This window comes from Delphinus delphis, chromosome X (genome assembly GCF_949987515.2).
Source record: "Delphinus delphis chromosome X, mDelDel1.2, whole genome shotgun sequence".
Lineage (NCBI taxonomy): Eukaryota > Metazoa > Chordata > Mammalia > Artiodactyla > Delphinidae > Delphinus > Delphinus delphis.
In genome coordinates this window covers 73,126,251-73,144,802 of record NC_082704.1, presented here as the reverse complement: position 1 = coordinate 73,144,802, position 18,552 = coordinate 73,126,251, and the positions used below count along the sequence as shown (strand labels likewise).

At 39.7% G+C, this 18,552-nt stretch overlaps 1 protein-coding gene and 1 pseudogene across 1 annotated transcript in view; both read right to left on the bottom strand.

Moving 5' to 3' along the window:
• The window catches only part of EDA2R (ectodysplasin A2 receptor), a 67,250-nt gene extending 49,342 nt beyond the window's left edge, over positions 1 to 17,908 (bottom strand). Inside the window, exons 1-2 of the mRNA XM_060001941.1 lie at positions 17,781 to 17,908; positions 2,610 to 2,706 (exon numbers count right to left, since the gene is read on the bottom strand). Of these exons, the coding sequence (XP_059857924.1) occupies positions 2,610 to 2,696 (87 nt within the window). The 5' untranslated portion in view covers positions 2,697 to 2,706; positions 17,781 to 17,908. The remainder of the gene's footprint in view (positions 1 to 2,609; positions 2,707 to 17,780) is intronic.
• Positions 5,255 to 5,985, bottom strand: LOC132418332 (centromere protein N pseudogene; annotated as a pseudogene).
• Positions 17,909 to 18,552: the final 644 nt, after the last annotated feature.

Here is an 18,552-nt window from a genome sequence, read left to right as displayed (position 1 = left end):
TGGAAATCCCATTTTTGTTTGCCAGGTACTCATGTCCTAGCATTCCCAGCAGTTTTGAGATACTTATAATGCCCAACTCTGGCCCATAACATACAAAGGGAAATCTGTTGTGGAGCTTCTAGGAAAATACTTCTTCACTAACAATGTCCCGCTACTTTGTCTCTGCCCCTTCTTCCTGACTTTGACTCTGATGTGAAGATGTAATGCTTTGAGTTATGGTAACCAAGAGACCACAAGCATGAGGAAAAAATAGCAAGGTGCCCAGGATGTAGGATAAAAAGAGCCTGGGTCCTTGACAATATTGTTGATCTGCCCACCCAACCACAAGGATCCCTGCTTCCAAATTTCATTACATAAATAAATGTGTTTATGGTTCAAGTCACTGGTAAGTTTTATGTTACTTTTAACTTAGTACATCTTAATTTAATCAAAGATTAATTTGCCCACAGCAAAGCTGGGACTCAAACCCATGTGTATTCAATTTTTACTGAACACTGTGACTTTGAGCAAGTCACATACGCTCTCTGAGTCTCAGTTTCAACATCTAAAATGGGACTCATAATACCTTCTTGGTGAGACTCGAGAGCCAAATGAGATAATGCACATGAAAACTCTTTACAAAGTACAGACTGCTATACAAGTACAAGCTGTTTTTACATAAAGCAGTTGCAGGAACACAATACTGCAGTTCATTCATTTTTTCTGAGCTTTCTAGTGGTGCTGAAATAAATGACAACCAAAGAGGTGCTTAGACAAATGCACATTTCATCATGGGCCACTTTTTGAGAATTTGGTAACAGCAGTTTAACAGAAAGACCTATTTTTCTCCCTTGGAGAAGTTCAGGTTTGTAAATATGGATGGTTTTAAAGGTAATGGCCATGTACATGACAGGAACATTTCTCAGAGCTTGTTCTTATAGGAGTGCCAAGCCTTTTGATCATGAAGATGAATGTGATATTTAAAATAGATTTTGTCAAGCTAAGTAGCTTATTCCATCTGGTCCATCCTAATGTCTAGCATGACCTAACTTCTGAAGACTTTTCCTTGGTCTTGGGATCCCTTATTAACCATGTGGGCACCCCACTGTGGTATAGAATGCTATGTGTAAAGAGTTAAAATTAGAGTTAGTGCTTGTCTGTTAATATCCCTGGGCCTTAGTCTCTTCATTTGTGAAATAGGGAGGTAGGAAGGAGGCCGGCTAAATAATTGATACATTTTGTTTCAGTCAGAGTATCATGTCACTCTCCTAACTAAAACCATCCAAAGGGTTCCTGGTGTGCTTTTTAAAAAATTAAAATTTCTCATCATAAACTTAAAGATTCCCATGGTTTGGCCGATACTTCCCTCTGTGACCTCATTATGTACTAGTCTACCTCTCACTCACCAATCACCAGCTGCACTTACCTTCTTCCTCTTTCTTGAACATGCCTAGCTCATTCTCACCTTGGAACTGTGCACTAGCTGTATTCTCTCCCCAGAAGACACCTCCTTGAGAGGCCTTCCCTTGCTACCTGATCTAAGCAGCCACCCAGTCACTCTGTATCAGGTCACTGTAAATAATTCTTGTCATACTTCCATATCTATGTATGTATCTTGTTCATTGTTTGCTCCACTAATTAAAAGGTAAGGTTCATGAAGGCAAAGAATTTTGTCTGTTTTACCATACCCACAGTGGCTACAACCATGCCTGCCACTTTGTAGGTGTTCAATAAGTAATTGCTGAATTAATGAACAACTGCATAAAATATGTGAGTGTGAAAAAAAAATCTGCCGACTGTCTGTTCCCAGCCTTTGTGTTCCCAGCTGCAGCCTAAATTTAATACCACCCCCAGGTTTTGGGACCAATAGGGACCTGAAGCAGGAACAATTAAGCAGCTCCAGCTCTGCAAGCCAGGGCTGTGTATAAAATCCCTGCTTTGTGGGTGGTTTTGTTCTGACCCTTACCACTAATTGGGATTCTAGACCCTCCCTAGTTCCCCATCAATGAAGCCTCTCTTGCAGTTTCCTCAGTGGCCCAGTCCCTCTAGACAGAGGCCACATTTCAGACTACTCAGTTCTTCTCTCTTTCCAATTCCCAAGACCTGATATCTGGCTCCTGAACCGCAAATGAGTGGGCCCTTCTTTAGTTGACATATGTCCCTAATACCAAACAGCCTTCCTAGGCCTTTGCATTACACATTTACTCTTGAAATACCCCACTATCTCATGGAATCCTCCCCTGCCCCTGATGTTGCCAGGTTGACTTCTTAATGGAGTTGTGACTGCTATTGTCACAATCTTTGTTTTTTTTGATGTGGACCATTTTTTAAAAAAGTCTACTGAATTTGTTACAATATTGCTTCTGATTTATGTTTTGGTTTTTTTGGCCCTGAGGCATGTGGGATCTTAGCTCCCTGACCAGGGATGGATTCCGCACCCCCTGCATTGGAAGGTGAAGTCTTAACCACTGGACCACCAGAGAAGTCCCCTGTCATAATCTTTGGTTTGTTTTATCTACTAAACTGATTAGACACAGATGGGGATGATTCTGCTAATCTTGGACTCTCTTGGTTGCCAGTCTGGTTCTTAAGATGTGACAGAAATAAGTATCCTGACCAGGGGGACTTACCTTGGAGAGCTCTTGTCCAGGCCCACAGAGTTGGCAAGCGACACACCGTCCCCATTGGTCCCAGTACTCATTTTCTTGGCAATCCATGGTGGGAATGCTATGGGTACACAACACAACAATTAGGGAACTAGCGGAAAGGGATTTCAAAGTAAGTAGTGCCTTCCATGTCAATTGGTTTATGGGCCTCTTAATCTAGTCTCTGGTCCTGGATTATAAGGGTTGAGAAAGGCAACCCAAAACAGCTAATGCATATATAGCACTGACCATGTGCCAAGAACTCTTAAATGGTTTACAAGTAATAATTCAACCTTTAAAACAACCATACAAATAATTATTATTAGCCTAATTTTGCATATGAGGAAAATGAAGCACAGAGACCAAGGGATTCACCAAAGTTCACACAGTTAGTGGCTATAACACTTGCTGAACTGGAAAGAGAATAAGACAAGGAGCTGGCTTCTGCCTAGGGAGTAGAGAATAACCACAATCTCTCACATGTTACCAGCTATTAACAGTTTAGAAAGCACTTTAATACCCATTATATTTGATCCATACAACATCCATGTGAGGTAAGCAATATAGAGATTATCATCCTTCCTTTGTGGATGAGAAAGCTGAAACATGGTTCCCTTTTGCCAAAACTGTCTTTAAGTTTGAGGAGAACTAGCTGTCATTGCTTCTGTCCTTGTCTGGGTAGGAGGGGAGAATGACGCAGCATGAAGAAATGTGCTGGTACACTAAGGTGTAGATAAAAGGAAACACTAGTCACATAACAGTTCTCATAATACAAATGGCATAGGGCAGTGGCACTAGTATTGGTCAGAGTGTTGGGAGATATGGGTTCTATCCTGGATATAGGGTAACCAATCATCCAGTTTCGCTTAGGACTAAGAAGCTTCCTCAGGACATGAGACTTTCAGTGTTAAAACTGGGACAGTCTCAGGTAAATTGGGATGGTTGGTCAACTTACTTGGCTCTTCTTCATTCAACCTATGATCCTGGATGAGTCACTTTATTTTTTCTGGCCTTAGTTACTTAATTTGAAGAAAGGGGGAAGTATATTCCTCACCTACCTTATATAGGTCTTGGGATGATTAAATGAGCTAAGGTCCATAAAAGCATTCTGAAGGATTTGAAAAGCTATACAAAATAAGACAGAGTTAAGTATGTAGACAGAGAGTTTTATACAAAGGTGAATTTTAATGTAAGTAACTGATACATGGAGCTTGCACTACTCAAAGAGAAAGGTGGGGTGAGATTCTTTTGTGCACTCCTTAACTTCATGCCAAGGTGAACTTCAGGTGGCTTCTCAAAGTACTGAAAGTCCTAAGTATGTACTTCCAGTCAGAAGAGAGGAGGGTGTGAATGTGCACCTTGAGAGACCATCACTCCTCCCTTCAAAAGTCCCCAATAGCGATGGGATAAGTCATCCTGTCTGGCATTTTTGCTTGAATGCACCTTTTCCCACCATCAACTGGGCCATTCTTTCCCATGCATTCATTCAGAAGAAAGTGGACTACAAAATCCATTTTTGCACAAGCTGAAGATGTTACCTCCTATGTGTTTCGATTACTGGCCCATAGTGTCACCCTCAGTACGCACGCTCCCCTCCCTACCCCATCTTCTCATTAAGAACAAAAACCATCAGTGGTCTCACAGCCCTCATGACAAGGGAATTAAGTGTCATGGGCACAGGGCCAGCATATTGGTCTGGACAACTCCCCTGTATCCTTCTCTTGCTCACAGAAACAGAAAAACATTGTCAGGAGCCAAAGAGCAGTCCTGCCCTTGAGATAAGCTCCTTATATAGGCATCTGAAATCTCCATAGCAGCTGTTTCTGGCCTTTGGGTGTCTGAGACAGCCTATTCTGTTTGGTATCCAGAGCCCCTCCCATGTAATAAACATGTGGCATGATTTTTTTTTTTAAAAGTACTTTATTGCTAAAAAATGCTAACCATCATCTGAGCCCTCAGGGAGTTGTAATCTTTTTGCAGTAGTAACATCAAAGATCACTGATCACAGATCACCATAACAAATATAATAATAATGAAAAAGTTTGAAATATTGTGAGAATTATGGAAATGTGACACAGAGACGTGAAATGAGCAAATGCTGTTGGAAAAATGGCGCTGAGAGATTTGCTCAATGCAGGGTTGCCACAGACCTTCAATTTTAAATAACGCAATACCTGTGAGATGCAATAAAGTACTCAGGAAGCATTAAGAGCCTGGGCTCCAGACTCAGATTCGGATTTCACTCCTGGCTTTGCCGATTCCTAGCTATGTGATTTTGCCTCACAAGTTACTAAACCTCTCTGAAACCCAGTTTCCTGATGAAAAGAGCTTGTTCATGGGACTGCTGTGAAGAAATAGGAAATGACTCATATAAACACCTTAGTATGGTGCCTGGCACAGAAGAAATGCTCAACAACTGTTAGTTAATTTTTGTTTTTGTTCTGATTATTATTAGATGCCAGTCTAGTAAATTCTAAAAGAGATTATGGTAGCTTAGCTTCCCCACTTCAACAGAAATGTAATTTTCAATTTTCTGAAAACAGTAAATACTTTTGAATCACATCCTGGTACATAAATGTTTTCCTGGGTGACAGAAATCTGAAAAGGAATGTCCTTCCAAATTTCAGTTTTTATCTTAAAACACACATACTATTTATATCTAGCCCAAGGCTTCTTTCTTGTAGAGGTGTAGTAGAGTTGTGAGTTTCAAAGGTCTGATTATACTGTTTAAAAACAATAGCCTTAAGAGAGTCCAGATACCGGCTTCTGAGGTCCATTTTCACAATCTGATGGTGTTTGCTAGCAATTGTCAGTGCCTGACCCAGAAGGGGTAGATTGTTTTTCAGTTGGGAGGAAGAAGTGAAGGCATATGGTGTTTTGGAATAATACACCACGTAAGCAGGTTTGTACTGGTTTGGCTTTCTATACTGTGTTCCCCAGGCAATTTGAATCCATACTGCATTCTCCTCAGCATCTCTGAAGCTGACTGTCACATTTTTTAATGCTCTCTTAAGAATTTTCTTGAATGAACTTTTGAATTGTTCCATATCAAAAAGGTCAGTGTCTTCACCTGGTCCTTTACTCATCTGAAAAACATCCCAAACTTTCTGATGCCGATGAAATTGAGTATAAATGATGTCTAAAAGGGCTGCATCTTGAGACTTGCACGATTTTCCTCACAAAGCAGAACCAAGTCCTGAACAAGAGATTCCTTTCTCTGCCGGAAGTTTACAGTCTGCAGTTGATTTTCAGACAAAAAATTCCAGGTTTTTAGTATTGTCATCATTTCAGTCAATGGGATTTTCAAGATGGTCCTCCTGAAAAACTCGGAAACAGTTTCATCCATCTCTTTGGCACACATCGCCGGCCGGCTCTCTCATCAGATGTTCCCGCCTGCTGCACCTTCAAAGCCACCAATTGCAGTTCCCGCCGCCCTGGCATGTGGCATGAATTTTAACATGTCCCTCTAACTTTGGCTTTGAGACCTGTGTCTAGGCAAGTTGGGCGTATTGCCAAATCCCCATATCAGGTCCCAGGGGATGAACAAAGGACTTTTCCCCCCTCTTTTGTCAAACTGTTTATCCAAAGCATACAAATTAAACTGTCTTTCATTATAAGTTTAACAAATTGCCTTTTTAAAAGAGAAGAAAGCCACATAGACTCTGATCTGTTTTGAAGAAGTCAGGGCATATGGGTAAAATTGTCTAAGAATGGTTAAATTATTACCCAGGGACAAACTCAGACCTTATGTAAAGTTCTTCCCTGTGGTCAGCAGTGTCCTGTGGTAGATGTACTGCCTTTTTATTTTAAGAGAAGGTGAGAGAGAATAATTAGGTTTTGAGAAAATCAGAGCTACTCTGAAGCATCCTATAACTGCAGCTAACACTCTTCTAAAATGTCACAGAAGATGTCTGAATCTTCCAAACTGCTGTATAAGACAGCAATATAGACAGACCTATAAGATTTTGACATATGTATATACTCATACAAATGCTATCCAGATAAAGATACAAATACAAAAACCTTTCCATTACCTCAGTAGACCCTTTCATGCCCCTTCCCAGTCAATGCCATCCCCGTCTCCCAGGTAATTTGTATTCTGACTTCTGTCACAATCATTAGTTTAATCTGTCCTTGAACTTCATATAAATTGGATTCATATAAGAGCACTCTTGGGACTTCCCTGGTGGTCCAGTGGCTAAGACTCTATGCTCCCAATGCAGGGGGCCCGGTTTTGATCCCTGGTCATGGAACTAGATCCCACATGCTGCAACTAAATATCCCACATGCCACAACTAAAAGATCCCGCACGTGGTAAAAGAAGATCCCACGATTATACCCCAATAAAGATGTTAAAAAAAAAAAAGAAGATCCCATGTGCCACAACTAAGACCCTGCACAGCCAAATAAATAAATAAATAAATATTTCAAAAAAAGAGGACTTTTTTGTTTCTGGCTTTCTTTGCTCAATGTAATGTCTGTGAGATTTATCCATTACACTGTATGTAGCAATATTCATTCCTTACCATTGCTGTGTAGTACCCCATTATATGGATATGCCACAATTTATTTATGCATTTTTTTGGTTAATGGACATTGAACTGTTTTTAATTTGTAACCATTTACAATAAAGTTGCTATACTATGGTCAATTGCTTTTCAAAAAGAGTGCCAAGACAGTTCAATGGGAAAGGAACAGGCTTTTCAAAAAAAGGCGTTGTGACAACTGGGTATCCACATAAAACAGAATCAAATTGGACCCTTACCTCACACCATATATAAAATTAACTCAAAATGGACCAAACCTCTAAATGAAAGACATAAACCTATAAAACTCTTAAAAGAGCTTTATAAGAAAACATAAAAATGTTTATAATTAAATATTTCTTTCTTATAAGAAAATATAGGTATAAATATTTGTGACCTTTGATTAGGCTATGGTTTCTTAGATACAACACCAAAAAGAAAGCAACAAGAAGAAAACAATGATAAATTTTACTTAATCAAAATTTAAAACTTTTGTGCTTCAAGGACAATATCAGGAAAATAAAAAGACAACCCACATAATGGGAGAAAAAAACCCTATAAATTATAGAGAACTGATTTTATATATATATATATATATATATATATATATATATATATATAAAATAGAGAAATCTTACAACTCAACAATAAAAATGCAAATAACCTAATTAAATATGGGCAAAGTACTTGAATATACATTGCTCCAAGAAGATATAAAAAGTGGCCAATAAGGATATTAAAACATGCTCAACGTCATTAGCAATTAGGGGAATGCAACTCAAAATCACCATGAAATCCCACGTCATACCCACTAAGGTGGCTATAACAAAAAAGGGGATGATTAAGTGTTGGCAAGGATGTGGATAAATTGCAACCCTCATATATTGCTGGTGAGAATGTAAAGTGGTGCAGTCCCTTTGGAAAATGGTTTTTCAGTTCCTCAAAATAATAAACATAAAGTTACCATGTGATCCAGCAATTCCAATATTTAGTATATACCCAAAAGTACTGAAAATATATATCCACACAAAAATTTGTACATGAATGTTCCTAGCAGCATTATACATAATAGTCAAAAATGTAGAAACAACTCAAATGTAAATTAACTAAGTGGATAAACAAAATGTGGTCTATCAATACAATTAAATATTATTCAGCCAGAAAAAGGAATGAAGTACTCGATGAGGACTACAACGTGGTTGAAACTTGAAAATATTATGCTAAGTGAAAGAAGCCACACAAAAGGAAAACTATACGATTCCATTTATATGAAATGTTCAGAATAGGCAATTCATAGAGACAGAAAGTAGGCCAGTAATTGCTAGGGGCTGGGGAAAGGAGAGAATAAGAAATAGCTACTTAATGGATATGAGTTTCATTTTGGGGTAAGGAAATGGCTTGGAACTAGATAGTAGTGATGGTTGTACAACTTGGTGAATATGTTAAAAAACAGTGAATTATACACTTTGAAAAGTGAATTTTATGGTATGTGAATTATGTTTCAATTTTTTAAAAAACCTAGTTCTTCAGTTTTTTCTTTAATACTGTGAATTACCCTGTATCATTCTAATAGACATTGTTTAATTTATTCCCCAAATTAAAATTTTAAAAAGCTACTATGAATATTCTTATATATGCCCTCCAAATGATTTTTTTCCCTCAAATTTATCTAGTAGGTGCTATTTGGGTATATTGATTGGGTTTAACCAGAGGTGTTGACAAGTGGCAAGATGACTAGAATATCTCTTTATTTTGTCTGTCTCTGTCATGTGACTGCTCACTCTGTCCATCCCCCTGTCCTGATCCACTCCCCCACTAAAAAAAATAAACTAGAAAAATAAGAATGCAACCTGACAGGGAAAAGGAGAAGTAATGAGGCTGACATTAATAATAATTCCCACATGAGCTCACTGTGCCTTAAAAATTGATGTTGGATAAGTTTCTCCTGGATGTTAGATACTCAGACTACTGCCAGTGCAGCTGCCTCTGGCCACAGCTTACGATTGCTGCTCTTCTCAACTTGCACATGCCTGTGGGATGAAACATTCTGTCTCTAGGACGGGTGGGCAGAACAAGATGACAGGTCTAAATTAAGAACTCAGGACTTCATGGAAGATATTTGCTTTTCCTGGGCAGTGCAGGAGGTGTGGGATTAAAGAGGATGAGAAAGACAGCAGCTGGTCCATGCCCTGCCCATTCCTCTCCTTGTGAGCCTACCCAGTCACCCACGTGCAGAGGACTGGCAAAAATCAAAGTAGTTGCTCAGTCTGGCCGTGAGAACAGTATTTTCTTTGAAAATCAAGCTTCTAATCTGTGTAGTGCCCTCATCATTTCCAGATGTTTGGCCTATAATTCAGATGTTGCTTTATCATTTGGTGCTGGCTTTCAGCCTTCTCCTTCCTGGCCTGGCCCAGGGATACTCCTATCTCAGCTTTCTCTTGCCCATAATCTGCTTCCAAACTATGAAACATCTTATCTTCCTCCTGTCCAAGTATTTGTGAATTCTGCATTCCTCAGAATGGTAAGTGGTCCCAGGTCCAGCTCTGCCATCAGAAGCATGATCCTCCCCACTTCCAAACTCAAGGTCCCAATCATATCATGAGGATTTGGTCAATCTCTTTGATTAGTGGTTCTCAGTATAGGCTGCACCTTGGGAGCTTCAAAAAAACACTTATACCTGGGTCACATTCCTGAGATTCTGATGTATTTTAAAAATTCACCAGGTGATTCTCATGTGCAGCCAACTTTGAAAATCATTGTTTTAAGGGCTCTTTTTGGCTCTTGTATGTTTCACCTGAATATAAGGTGCAGTCAGAAAAAAGTCTTTCTGTTCCCCCATATTCAGAGGGAACTTGGTGAGGGAGTAACCTGGGGCCTACCCATTTTTTTTCTGGAAATAATAGGTGATAGAGTTAAAAGGGCTGAGGGTGGAATGGTTCTTTTAAAACATGTTAGATCATGTCATTTCCAACCTCAAAATCCATCGATGCCTCTCCACCTCACTCAATAAACTAAAGTCCTTATAACGGTCAATGAGGTTTTAGATGATCTGCTTACCACCCCATCACCTCTTTGACTCCATGATCTACTATTCTTCCTATTATTCCCTTAACTCCAGCCATGCCAACCTCCTTGCTCTTCCTCAAACTAATCAGGAAATGCTTCCACCTTAAGGCCTTAACACTTGCTGTTCCTTTATTCAGGCATGTTTTCCCCCAGATAACTACATGGCTACCTTCCTCATCTTCTTCAGTTCTTTGATATAAATTATCTTCTTAGTGAGGTTTCTTGACCACTGTTTCAAAACTGCAAGTTCCCTCCATATTCCCTATCCCTTCTCCTGTTTCATTCTTCTCAGTAGCACTTGTGACCATCTGACACACTTTATCTTATTTACTTCTTTATTGCCTGTTTCTACCCCAACTAGAATGTAAGCACCATGAGATCATGGTCCTGTCGTGGTCACTACTTCATCCCCCATGCTTAGAACAGTGCCTGGCATACAATAGGCACTAAATAAATATTTGTTGGATGAGTGAATGGTAAAAATTTACAAAATAACGGTAACAATCTTCTGAGTGAAAGGTTTCACAGTTTTAAAGGGTTTAATATCAGTTAGCTCAATATGTCCTTCCAGTAACCCTGAGAATAAGCCATGGATTATTATCACCAATTCATAGATTTTAAAAACTGTGGCTTAAAGAAAAAAATGCCTCTAAATTTATTTAACTAGCATTAAATAAAGCCAGAACTCACAGGTGATTTAAGACTCATGAGTTTGGCATGCTTTCCAAGGCAGTATTGAACTCTAAAATAGGGAATGGAGGTCCTCCCAGGCTGTCACTTAAATTTACTATTTCATCAGCAATCTTTTAGGTTGGGACAAAGGTATTTTTTGAATACTAATATGTGTTTAAAGAATGGCTAGACAGGGTTTCTGCTCAAGCCCTAGGATACGAGGGCCAGGACAAAGATGGTAGCAGTAGGAACAGGAAGGAAGTGATGGTGGGAGATACAGATCTTACAAAGTAAGTTCACAGGACCTTACAATTACATGGATGTGAGAGCCAAGAGAAAGACATAAGTCAGAGAAGATTCTGAGGGTTTCTTCCTGAGAAACCAGGAGAAACTCAGGGTGCAAAAAGTGTGAAAGGGGAGTTGCTTGTTAGGAAAAAAAGAGACAATGCACTCAGTTTTTCAAACTGTTTTAAGTATGAAAAGTTTGAGGGAACAAAGGACCATGTCAGTTGTGGTGCCTAGCAGGCAATTAAAATATGTAGAACATAGGTTGGGGCTAGAGATAAGTCAAATGCATAAAAATACCAGCTCGTGGATGCACATCAGAATCGTCTGGAGTACTTTAAAACATACCTATTCCCTAGACCAATTAAATAAAATCTTCAGAAGGTAGAGCACCATTGGCCTAGGTAAATCATGGCAGAGGCTTAGATGAGCAAAGAAAAATGCTAAGAACAAAACACTAAGGGACATCCATATGTGAAGCTGGTAGAGGAAGATTAGCCAGCAGTAACCAAGAAGGGGAATCCAGGGAAGAAAGAATAGAACTCAGATGGGACAGTACAGGACAAAGTTTTAAGAAGTAAAAGATGAGCAGCAGTGTCAGCTGTTGGTGCAGGGAGGTGAAGGAGCATCAGGACTGGAAATATATTATTTTGTTGGTATGTGACAAAAATAAATTGTCTTAATATTCAAGTATATCACAATATGTGCATGGAATAGAAATAATTCAGAGACCACAGGTGGTTGTTACAGTTTTTAACAAGCTTCTCTTTCCATTTCCAAAGTGGCTGAAGAAATACAACTGTTAGTGATAGCAACATTTGGTCCAGTAATGTCAGGATTAGTATATCAACAGAGGAGAATGAAGGAAGCTGTGCAAAATTAAGGAAGTCACACCTATTTACCTTGTTCTTTATTCTGGTGTACAGAGCAACAGATAATGGCTCAGCAAGAATAAAGATGCTGGAGTAGAAAAGTAAAGAAAATTTTATTATAAACAATTGTCACTGTACAGATAGAATTAATATCCAGTTGGACAATTTCAATTCAGCCAAAAGCAAATGTTAACCATGTGAGTTAAAATTTTTCTCCTTCAAAACATGTGGAAGCACACACATCCACAACAAAAAAGCACAAATCTAGAAAAGACAAACATAACTTAAAAGACTGTAAATTGAGGCGGAAAAAATGCTAAAAAATATATAAATATTTAGTTAGTGTCTGGAACTGCTGAAAAAAATTGTTAAAGGGAGGGGAGAAAAGAACTGTGTAGCCAAGAATATGGTGATATAATTAAGACCAGCAATCTTTGGGCTGATTATGAGAGGAAAATATCACTTTAATGATTGCTGAAACAGTCTTCCCAAGTGGGAGCAAAGGTACGGAACTACGCTGGATGATGTTCAAGGGAAAAATGAGATAATGTATGTGAGAGTGCTCTGGAAACTCCAAATTGTGCTACACATGTGAGGGGTTGCTATGAGTGTTGTTTCTATTCCACCCAGAGTTTGGGAGCAAAGGACATTGGAGAGAGGCTACAGGCCAAACAACCAATACCCAAAACCCCTGCTATTGTTCCACAGTGTCCCTAGCCAAAGTGAGTCACATTCATGTACTGACCACCACAAGATACAATGAAATTAGTGGTATCATCAAAAATTAGTTACATCGCCAGCAGTACTAGGTGACTTTCCACAGAGGATATGCTTTTGACTGAGTTCTCCCAGCTGAAAACTGGATTAATGGTATGATTTCTTTACAGGGCTAGGAGCTGGATAAAACTCAGTCAAGTGCTCTCATTTCTGATTTTTATTAATGTTCTTTGGTCTTGCCCCACATTCTCTCCACCCTGTCCAGTTTACCAACTATCTGGAATAGTTGTATCTCTCTGAAGATGTCAATAAGAACAGTGCCTTTTCTCCCACAGCAATCATGTACACTATCCCTTGGGGATCCCATGTATCCCCCTATCATGTACACTATCCCTTCCTCATAGGCCAGAAATATCCTAAAGAAACAGACATACAAACTGATGAGCATTTGCAAGCACAGCTCAGGGCTACTTATCCTTCCAATCTGAATGGGAGAATCAGTCCATAGAATGAAGCCTGTCTGTACAGGATGAGATATTGATGCCAAAATATTTCTTGCCTTTTATTTTTTAGACTTCCTAAGAAAAAGAAAGGTGGCGGGGTAGTGGGGAAAAGATGAAACTGATACAACAAGAAGCCTATGATTGCATATGTAAATGCACATTCTATAAAACAATGTTCAGAATTGTACAATCTTAGATGGGAGCTTAAAACTCATCTTAGTCCCAGCTTCCTGTTGCCCAATAAAGAAATATCATCCATATCTACTTGAACTCACCTCAAGTAGAGTAACAGACACCTCAGTACTCATACGACAGCACATTTCATTATGGTTTATTTTTTTTCTCCTCTTTGGTAACTGACTAAAACTTCAAACCATCAGATAATTGAAAACATATTCTCATGGAATCCCAAAAGGATTCTTCAAGACAACCTAACCTCATTCCCTTGATGTTCCATATGAGGCCCCTCTAGAAGGGATAAAATTTCCCCCAATTCACATAGTTGGTCAGCACAGAGCCAGGACTAGAATCTAAAGTCTCCAAATTTAGGGCCCAGTGCCAAAATTAAAAAACAAAACAAAACAAAACAATACTGACCTTGGAGTAACAAAAATCTGGTTTCTAGTTTTGTTCAGACACTTACTAACTAAATGATCTCTAGCAAGTTTCATTTTCTTTGAGACTATTTGGCTACCTGTACAATTAAGACAAGAGGACCTGGACCTTCCCTAGTTGGGGTAAGGAGTCAGTGGGATTATGGATTTGAAAGTACCTGGCACACAGTGGGAACTTAAGAAATAATTTACAAAGGAACTTGTCACATTCACCCATCCTGTTCCTTTTACAGTGTTTCTGATCACTTTGAAGGTGCCACCATCACCCCACCTTATATAGCTCAAAGCCTCAGAGTCTTATTTGACTTGACAGCATGCTGTAAGAGAAATGATGAAAAAGCTGGGCTGTTTGACTTGGGAATGAAAGATGAATGGGGATCTGTTTTATGGTTTTCAGATCTCTGAGGAACTATCATGGAAGAGAATGAGCAGACTTGTCTGAGTGGCCCCAGGGAGAATGACTAGAACCTCTGGAAGCCAAAGGGAAACTGAGTTCAGTTTAACAAAAGGAAGAACTTTTGCAGAGTCAAGGCTTTCTATGAAGGGAATGGACTCTCTCAGAGATCAGTAAGTACACTCCCTTTGAAAGTATTCAGGCAGAGACTAGCAAAGATGTTATAAGGTGAAGTCAATTGGGGTGAAAGAAAATTATGATTCATGAACTTTCTACTATGAATTTTCTACCTACTATGCATCAGATACTGTGCTAGATACTTCACAGGGATTATTTCTTTTAATCCTTCCAACAAAACTATGACATGTCTACTAATCTCCCTTCAGACTGAGTTTTGGAGACGTTCAGTATTTCTCACTGGGGTTACTACTGGTATTATAAGTGAGTGGTGCTCAACATCACTAATCATTAGAGAAATGCAAATCAAAACTACAATGAGGTATCACCTCACACCAGTCAGAATGGCCATCATCAAAAAATCTACAAACAATAAATGCTGGAGAGGGTGTGAAGAAAAGGGAACCCTCTTGCACTGTTGGTGGGAATGTAACTTGATACAGCCACTATGGAGAACAGTATGGAGGTTCCTTAAAAAACTAAAAATAGAACTACCATAAGACACAGAAATCCCACTACTGGGCATATATCCTGAGAAAACCATAATTCAAAAAGAGTCATGTACCACAATGTTCATTGCAGCTCAATTTACAATATCCAGGACATGCAAGCAACCTAAGTGTCTATCGACAGATGAATGAATAAAGAAGATATGGCACATATATACAATGGAATATTACTTAACCATAAAAAGAGACAAAACTGAGTTATTTGTAGTGAGGTGGATGGACCTAGAGTCTGTCATACAGAGTGAAGTAAGTCAGAAAGAGAAAAACAAATACCATATGCTAAGACATATATACGGAATCTAAAAAAAAGGTTATGAAGAACCTAGGGACAGGACAGGAATAAAGACTCTGACATAGAGAATGAACTTGAGGACATGGAGAGGGGGAAGTGTAAGCTGGGACAAAGTGAGTGAGTGGCATGGACATATATACACTACCAAATGTAAAATAGATAGCTAGTGGGAAGCAGCCACATAGCACAGGGAAATCAGCTTGGTGCTTTGTGACCACCTAGAATGGTGGGATAGGGAGGGTGGGAGGGAGACGCAAGAGGGAGGAGATATGGGGATATATGTAAATGTATAGCTGATTCACTATGTTGTAAAGCAGAAACTAACACACCATTGCAAAGCAATTATACTCCAATACAGATGTTAAAAAAAAATAAGTGGGTGGGAAGAACAATAGTTTGCTGTCTCAACCTGGTTGGTACTAAATTCAGTAGTACTTCATTCTTTGTGCAAAAAAATCCCACTCTCAACACGTATCTCTAAATGCCCTATGGATATCGTATTGATCCTGGTTGGGAATGATGGATAAATAATATGCTTAGGATCACAGACAGCAGGTAAGTAGCAGACCCAGGACTTGAATAAGCTGTGTTTAACTCAGAAAGTAGATATCCTTTCTATTTGTACCATCCACAGAAATGGATGGAATTGGGATTGGAATACACAACATTTTAAAGTCTAAACCAATCCCAAGAGACAGTGATTCTCTCATATTCCTCTCTTTTCAATCTCATATAATTTATCAACTTCTAAGTTCTGCAGATCCAACTTCTGTGATGTATTGTTAAATTCATTGCCTCCTTTCTACTCCCATAGTCACCACCTCAGTTCAGGGTCTCATTCCCTCTCTGCATCTAGTTTATCTACATCTCATGTTTTCCTATTCCAATTCAGTTAACTCATGTTTACCAGATTATTCTTCCTGAAACAGAGATTTATATTTTTTCTTTAGCTCAGAAACTTTCAATGATTTTCCACAGTGTGACGAATTGAACAGAAAATCTAGCATCCAAAAGTCTTCCACAGTTTTTCATCAATCTACCATGTCAACTTTAACTTTCACTTTCCACGTAATTGTACTCTAAAATCCAGTTCAGCTGGTGTTCTTTTCACATGCTCTGAGTTTCCCTGCCTCCAAACAGTTGTTCCTGTTTTTTTCCTGGCTTGGACTGCCTTCTCTCCTGCCTCCACCTGTTGAAATCCTATCTGTGTTTCATGGCCCATCTTAAATAATAATAATAGTTAACATTTATTGAGTGCTTATTTTGGTCAAGCCACTGTGCTAAGTGTGTGCAAGTATTTCACATGGATTATCTAATTTAATCCTCACAAAAACTTGATAAAATAAGCTCTATTTTTATATCCATTTTAAACTAGATTAAAACAAAATTCAGACAGGGAAAAGTAATTATGCTTGTCCAATGTCACACAAGTTAATAAATGGTAGGATGGGATTTGAACTCAAGTAGTCTGGCTCTGGAGCCCTGAAAGATGATACAATGTCAAAACACAAACAATCAAAAAACACTTTCTGATTTACTCTGGCTCAACTAGATGTGATCCTTACCTGACAATACCAAAGCGTACTTTAACTGGACCTTTAAAGCTATTTTGTGTTATATTTATTTATTCTTATACCCATGATGAGGTCCCAGTGGGCATAGACTATGTCTTAGGCATCTGTCTGTCTCACACAGTGGTGGCACAGAGTAGGTGCTCAGTGAGTCTGTTATGTTTAATTGAAGGTATGTTGGGGTGAAAGAGGGGACAGGAGAGTTATGTAGGGGAAGATGCCCATACTCTCCTGCCTTAGCCACCCTGTAATGGTTTCATACTGGTCAGCACTGCCAACACCTGTCCAAACAAGACCTTGCAGTCTCTGCTTCCCCAGCCTAGTTTCTGGCGGGTCTCTACTTGTCCCCCAGTTCTCACAGCTGCCTCGGCCTTTTGGCCAATGTTTGATGTAAAGCAGGATCAAAATATCACTGCCTTGGGCTCAGTTTCCAGGAGTGAGGGATCAAGTGAAACCCAGCCGGATGGGTGAGACTGAAAGCCCCCAAATAGAGCTTGCAAACTCTTTACACAAGCCCCGACTTGCCCAGGGGCCACGTGGGTAGGCCAGCCACTCAACGTCCCTCGGGATGCTTCACAAATCTGATCCAACTCCTCCCTCCCTCCCCTAAGCTCGTAGCCTCCTTCTCTTTTCTCTTCCTTATCTCCTAACTGGAGATACTCAGGGTGTTTGGGCGGGTCCACACATGTTCCCAGAGGCCATAATGGTCCAGTACAAGCCTACTCCAGGGGAACTGGCTCACCAAGGCCATCAGGATATTAGCTCAGGTCCATGGCACCCTACACAGCACTCTCTGGATACAGATGGATGGGCAGACAGACAGCCACAGGACACCTTCCCAGCCATTCTGACTTTGTAGCACCTTAGCAGGGTCATCCTAACCTGATCCTGAACTTGCATCTCTAGGCCCCACAGGTCCAAGCCACCTTGCCATGCCAGAGGGTGTTCCCACACTTACCCTGTAAATAAATGTATGGATGGATCTTGCTCCAGTGACGGAATCCCTGGACAAACGTACCTCAGTGCAGGCCAGACATCCCACCAAGCCCCCACTTCTCAGCCGCCAGTCTCCATACTACACTCACAGTAGATGAAATTCGTTACAATCAAAGCTCTGCTCTGACTCATTTCACATCCACATGTAGCAACAACAGCCAGAACCTATTCTCTTTTCCTTTCATGCTACGCCTACTTCTCCGCCCCCATGAAGCAGCCATTGGACCACTTGAGTGTCTAGGTGTGGCTACACAAAGAAGTTTCACCCCTGACAGTGAGAGTGGGGGAGGAGTTGGGGAAGAGTGGGTGAATAGTGACCAAGCCACGCCTTTGGCAAGAACTGAAAAGCTTCAGGGACTGAAGCAGGGAGAGAGGTAATGGAAGCAGGAGAGATTGTGGAGCTGAAGTTAAGATCTGTGGTGTCAAGGGAGGATTGGTGTCTTCATGGCAGAGTGTCACTTCCTCATATAAGCCTCACTAATCAAAGTCCTGCCCTGTCCACTGCACTCTGTTTATTTTCTTACTGGCACTGAATTGTAATCTGTAATAATTATTGATTAAATTCCTTGATTGTTTAATGTCTGTCCTTTCCCTTCCACTAATTGGTAAACATCATGAGCTAATACTTAATAACTAACACTTATGCAACACTTGCTATCTGCCAGTCACTCTTCTCAATATTTGACATATATTAGCTCATTTAATCCTTATAACTACCCTAGTTTTATTCACAA